General features: G+C 36.6%; 1 protein-coding gene across 1 annotated transcript; it reads left to right on the top strand.

Annotated features, from left to right (window-relative positions):
* The first annotated feature begins 241 nt into the window (after positions 1–241).
* Positions 242–1513, top strand: LOC127104793 (uncharacterized). Its single transcript, XM_051041947.1, has one exon. It carries the CDS (start codon positions 242–244, stop codon positions 1511–1513), a length of 1272 nt encoding a protein of 423 aa, XP_050897904.1.
* Positions 1514–6461: the final 4948 nt, after the last annotated feature.

Below are 6461 nucleotides of genomic sequence, written 5' to 3'. Positions count from 1 at the left end.
ATCTATACTCATCAAATATTACTCTTTTCTCTATTTCTCTCTCAACTTCATCTTCCCCAATATTCTTTTCTTCCACCATTGTCAAACCTTCAAGGTTGAGTTTTATGTTCTATCATTTGACATCAAGAGCCTTGGTTATCGATCCTAATCCGCTGCAACAATGACAACTGTTTCTAATGATCGAATTCCCACCAATCTCCCGATTCTTGATTCGAAGAACTATGATAAATAGGCAAAACAAATGAGGGTTTTGTTTGGTTATCAAGAGGTGCTTGAAATCGTCGTCAATGGAGTTACACAATTAGGGGCAGACGCTACCGACATTCAAAGAGCTACACACAAAGAAGAGAAGAAGAAGGATTACAAAGCCCTATTCTTGATTCATTCTTGTGTTGATAACGACAATTTCGAGAAGGTTGGCGATTGTGAATCGGCGAAGCAAGCATGGGAAATCTTGGAGAAAGCATATGCCGGTACCGTCAAAGCGAAGGTTGTAAGGTTACAAACTTACAAGCGACAATTCGAGTTAACACAAATGGAAGATAAAGAAACGATCGACGACTACATAATGCGCATTACCCGGTTATTTAATCAAATCAAATCTTGTGGGGAAATGATTCTTGAGCAGAATGTTGTATCAAAAGTATTGTGTTCGTTAACGCCGTGTTTCAACAACATAGTTGTGGCTATTGAAGAATCAAAGGATCTAACAACTTTGATCAAGGATGAATTGCAAAGTTCGTTAGAGGCACATGAACAAAGAATGGATGAGAGAGGCGCCGACAAAGCCAAAGAGGAGATTGCTTTGCAAGCGCATTTCAATGAGAAGAATAAGAGGTCGAAAGGAAAATTTGCGGCGAGAGGTAAATCAATTTTTCAGAATTTTGGTTCAAACGATTCGCAAAATTCAAAGTATTCGACGAGTGAAAAGGGTGAAAGTAGCTCCAAGGATAGTGGTCATAGCAACGGTTTCAAGAAGCGTGATGTGAGTAAGGTGCAATGCTACAAGTGCATAAAGTTTGGACACTTTGCAAATTCGTGTCGTGGTAAATCGAATGAGAATCACAATAATGAAGCCAAGGTTGATAGGGAAGAGGTATATGATGAGGACACACTTCTAGTAATGATCACGGAGGGGAGTTATGGCATTACGGATGTTCCGGGCAGCAGCTACAGTAGCGACAGTTTGCGGGACAACAGCTGTACTGTTCCGGAAAATAGCGAGAAAATATATTCGAATCGAAATGAATTGGTTACCATTCGTGATGGAGTCCAAGGGAGAGATGAGTGGTACTTGGATTCCGGTTGTTCAACACATATGACGGGTCGAAAAGATTGGTTTGTGCAAATCAATCAAGCGGCAAAAAGTAAAGTCAAATTTGCCAACGACACCACTTTAAGCGCCGAAGGGGTAGGAGATGTTTTGATCAGAAAAAGGAATGGTGGACATTCAAGGATCAAATATGTCTTGTATATACCAGGAATTAAGTGTAATCTTTTAAGTATTGGCTAATTACTTGAAAGAGGATACAAAATTCGGTTGGAGGACAAGATTTTACGCGTTTTGGATTCAAATGGTTTATTGATTCTAAAAGCGCCGATGGCTGCCAATAGAACCTTTAAGGTTGAGTTAAAGGTTATGGAGCATCGTTATCTAGCTACTGCGGCAAGTAGAGATGAGTGGTTATGGAATTACTGTCTTGGTCACCTTAATTTTAGGGATCTAAGAAAGTTGCAACAAAGTGAAATGGTAACGGGGCTGCCACACATTAGTATTCCAACTGAATTGTGTGAGGAATGTGTGAAGGCTAAACAACACAAGAATGTGTTTAGCAAAGATGCGAGTCGAAGAACCAGAGGCTTACTTGAGGTGGTATGTTCCGACGTTTGCGGACCGATGCAAGTAGAGACTTATGGTGGCAATCGATATTTTGTTACGTTCATTGACGATTTTAGTAGGAAGCTTTGGACATATCTTATCAAGAGAAAAGATGAGGTATTTGGAGTTTTCAAGAATTTCAAATCCATGGTGGAGCGCCAAAGCGGTCGGAAGCTCAAAATTCTCAAAACGGATGGTGGAGGTGAGTATACCTCTAGTGAGTTTGGGAAGTTTTGTGATCTTGAGGGAATTGTACGTGAGGTGGTGCCTCCGTATACACCTCAACAAAACGGGGCTGCCGAGAGGAAAAATCGTACAATAATGAACATGGTGCGTAGTATGCTTTGTGGGAAAAATTTGCCTAAGGAATTGTGGGGTGAGGCCGTGTCTACAACCACCTACTTGTTGAATAGGTGTCCCACTAAGAAGCTGGAGAAACTCACACCGGAAGAGGCTTGGAGTGGCTTCAAACCGAATTTGAATCATTTACGCGTTTTTGGATCGATTGCATATCGTCATGTACCGGACCAACTTCGGAAGAAATTGGATGATAAGGGTGAGAAGCTGATATTTGTAGGATATCACTCTACTGGAGGGTACAAGTTGTTCGATGGAAGAAATCGGAAGATCGTCATAACCCGAGATGTGACTTTTGATGAAGTAAAAAATGCAGAAAATGTTGCAGTAACTGATTACCCAAATAGCAGTAATCGATTACTCACAGAAAATGCAGCAGTAACCGATTACCCTACTGGGAGTAATCGATTACACAGAGACAAACAACAACAGCAGTTTTTTGAAATTACTGATCCAGAGGCTTCCGACACCGCTGTACCAACACCTACAGTAGCGCAAAATGATGTTGTTAATAATGGTAGACCAGTGAGGCAAAGAGCATTGCCTCATAGACTCTGAGATTACGAAAGATTCCAAGATAACAAAGTGAATAACGATGGTGACTTTGTTCATTTCGTGCTTATGGCCCGAATCCAAACCGGTAAATGAGGAAGAAGCCTTAAGTGATCCTAAGTGGATATGTGCAATGAAAGAGGAGCTAGAATCTATTGAGAAAAACGGTACTTGGGAGTTGGTCGATTTACCACTTGGAAAGAAACTGATAGGTGTGCGATGGGTCTATAAGGTTAAAGCAAATCCCAAAGGTGAAGTAATCAAGCACAAAGCTCGATTAGTGGCGAAGGGGTTCTTGCAACGAGAAGGTATAGACTATGAGGAGGTATTCGCACTGGTGGCTAGATTAGAGACTATTCGTTTGGTTGTTGGTATTGCGCATAGCAATAATTGGATGGTTTACCAAATGGATGTCAAAACTGCGTTTTTGAATGGTCCACTTGTTGAGGAGGTCTATGTGGGGCAGCCACCCGGTTTCTTGATAAAAGATCAAGAGATGAAGTATTACAAGCTACACAAGGCGTTGTATGGTTTGAAACAAGCTCCAAGAGCTTGGAACAAACGTATTGACGACTTTCTTATTGACATTGGTTTCAAACGATGTGTATCCGAACATGGAGTTTATGTGGATCAGATACGAATGATGGTGTGATTATACTTTTCTTGTATGTTGATGATCTCTTGATTACGGGAAGCCATGACAAGAGTGTTTCAAGGTTCAAAAGTGAGCTCATGAGAGAGTTTGAGATAACGGACCTTGGTGTCATGAATTACTTCCTTGGCATAGAATTTCACAAGTCAAAAGTGAGGCTGCTTATGCACCAAAGGAGGTATACTCTAGATATTTTGAAAAAGTGTGATATGGAGCATTGTAATGCTTCTATTACACCTTGTAAGGCTAGAGTTCAACTGTCCAAAAGTGATGATGATGATGATGTCGATCCAACGCTTTACCGGAGCTTGATTGGATCGTTACGGTATTTGTGCAATACGCGACCAGATTTGGGTTTTAGTGTCGGTATTGCGAGTAGACTCATGGAGAGATCGAATGTGTCTCACTTGGCGGCGGTCAAGAGGATCCTTAGATATCTGAAAGGTACTCTTGGTTGCAGAATTCTCTTTCCCGCATCGGACACGGGGCGTAAGTGCAATTTACTTGGCTACACCGATTCTAATTGGTGCGGTTTCATTATTTGAGAGAATTGGTCGGTGATGGAAAACTTAGATTGAGCTATTGCCGAAGCGAAGACCAAGTCGCGGATTTGTTGACAAAGGGTGTGACAAATGATGTGTTCAAGAGGCTAAAGAAGTGCTTGACCATGGTGAATTTGGAGCAACTAAAGTGAGGTGTTGTGTTAATTGAAATAAAATTATGTTTTGAATTTATTTCTTTAGAGTCACTTTAGTTGTACCATTTTATGCTCAATGTATAAATACACTTGTACCATTCCAATTCAAAATTAATGCCAAAATCTATACTCATCAAATATTACTCTTTTCTCTATTTCTCTCTCAACTTCATCTTCCCCAATATTCTTTTCTTCCACCATTGTCAAATCTTCAAGGTTGAGTTTTATGTTCTAACATGAGAGACCAAAAATGTGGATAATTTTTTTTAGAAGAATAATTCTTTGAAGAAATTTTTTGAAGAAATTTTTTGAAGAGATTAAAAGTGAAATATGAGATATTTAGAAGGATCACAAACATATTTAACCCTAAAAAAAATCATATATCTAACTAATGTGACTCTTCGTGATTACTATCTACTAAGTCGTTTCCAATCTTATTAATGTTTCAACATTTTCTATAATGAGGAGGGCTTAAATAGAACAAATTCCATAATGATCAATTGATTATTGCTATTATATACTCTCATCGTTCCAAAATGGATATTGTATTTGTAAAAATTGTTTCAAAATAACTGTTTTTTTTTAATTTCCAATATAATTTTAATCTTGATCTTTGAATTATATCTCTAATAACATTTTTAATTTATTATTTTTGTCACATTACATGATAATTTAAATACATCAATAATCTTTTATTTATTATTTATTATATTTTATTAATTCATGTGAAAATGTCACATATAAAATTTATTTTAAAAGGGAGGGAAGGGAGTAATACTCAAACACAAATCTCAATGCGCCAATTTCTAGGAACCTCCACACCCATTTGCTGATCCTACCTGACAGCATGTGAAAATGGTTCAAAACAGCTTTCTTTTATACTTTATAAAAAAAATTAATAGGAAAATGATTATTAATCAAAATTACATAATAATTATTTTATAATCATGTCTGAGGAAACTTGAAACAAATCGCTTTTCTCTTCTCTTCTCTTTGACCTCACTCATGTATGAGCTGGCTGATTGTACCATTAGGTTCTTAATTAACAAATACTTTTAATAGAAAACCAGTAATGTTGCACATACTATACCTACTAAAAAAAATACTAGTACATTATTTAATAGTACTAACCTATGGCGGACTGGTACAGAGGTATATACTAAAACCTTTGTTAATTCATAATCATTAATGTTATGTTTTTGTTAATCAATTAAATAGAGTAACATTAATTGTATGGCAGAAGCTTCTAATTCAAAATATTTTGAAACCCTACATTATGTCTCTTTTTTTCATGACATAAATTGATAATACAGACTATAGTCTACAGATTCAGGAATGTCATTAATAATTTCTCTTTGTTCAATTATGTCATATGCATGTATATATATTGTTTTGATGTGCATTAGCAGACATGCATATATTCCTAAATGATTTAGGGACTATATCCTATAAGTAAATTAGCTAGCCCTTTTCTTTCATTGATAATTTAGCAAAAGGTGGGCATTAGGTCCTATAATAACAAGGAATGGTTAGACAAATAAGTTACGGATATACCTTCCTCTTCATGGAGTGTAGTCAACTAAAAATCTAACACCGAATTTTGGTATAATACTCTGCTGCTTCTGTTGGGTAGGAGAAATGTACTTGCAAATACTCTGATGTTAAAGTGAATGACTTTTACAAGTGTGAAGTTTTTTTAGATTAGAATTATGTATATTTGAGATTGAAATGTAGGCTCTTGGGGTCTGAGACCCTAGAAGAAACTTCTTTCAATGACATTTATCTCAGAGAATAATATTCAATATATATCATAACATTTTATCGAACGGCCCAAGATGGTTGTGACTTTGATACAGTGAGTGTCTAGGATGAGCGTACCTCATGGACTGCTTCTTAACTAGTGGATTCTCGTTACACGAAGGTTAATGGACTTGGCATCCGCCCAAACTAAAAAAGTAGCCCACCCCGGTAATTTTGATGGTTTTTGTTTCTTGTGTGTGTTTCATTTCGTTAATGAAGATGAAAATATGTTTTAAATGGTTTCATTGTGAGTGTGTTAGGATTCAAATGGTTATGCGATAAAAATGACAACTGAATAGATAAGTTGGGTTATGCTTCTTGTTTTTGAATAAAATATTTCATCACGATTGTTTAAACGAATCGTGGTAATATATGATTTATTTAATTAAACTTTATATAAAAAATATCAATTTTTAATCATTTAAAAATTTAAAAATAAACTAGAAAATATATCATCATGGTTGCTTTAATCAACCATAGTGACATCTGGATTATTTTCAGATTAAAAATATATTTAAATAGTC

Source organism: Lathyrus oleraceus, chromosome 7 (genome assembly GCF_024323335.1).
Source record: "Lathyrus oleraceus cultivar Zhongwan6 chromosome 7, CAAS_Psat_ZW6_1.0, whole genome shotgun sequence".
NCBI lineage: Eukaryota > Viridiplantae > Streptophyta > Magnoliopsida > Fabales > Fabaceae > Lathyrus > Lathyrus oleraceus.
Note: the sequence above shows the minus strand (reverse complement) of the source record. Positions and strands in the feature narration are given on the sequence as shown.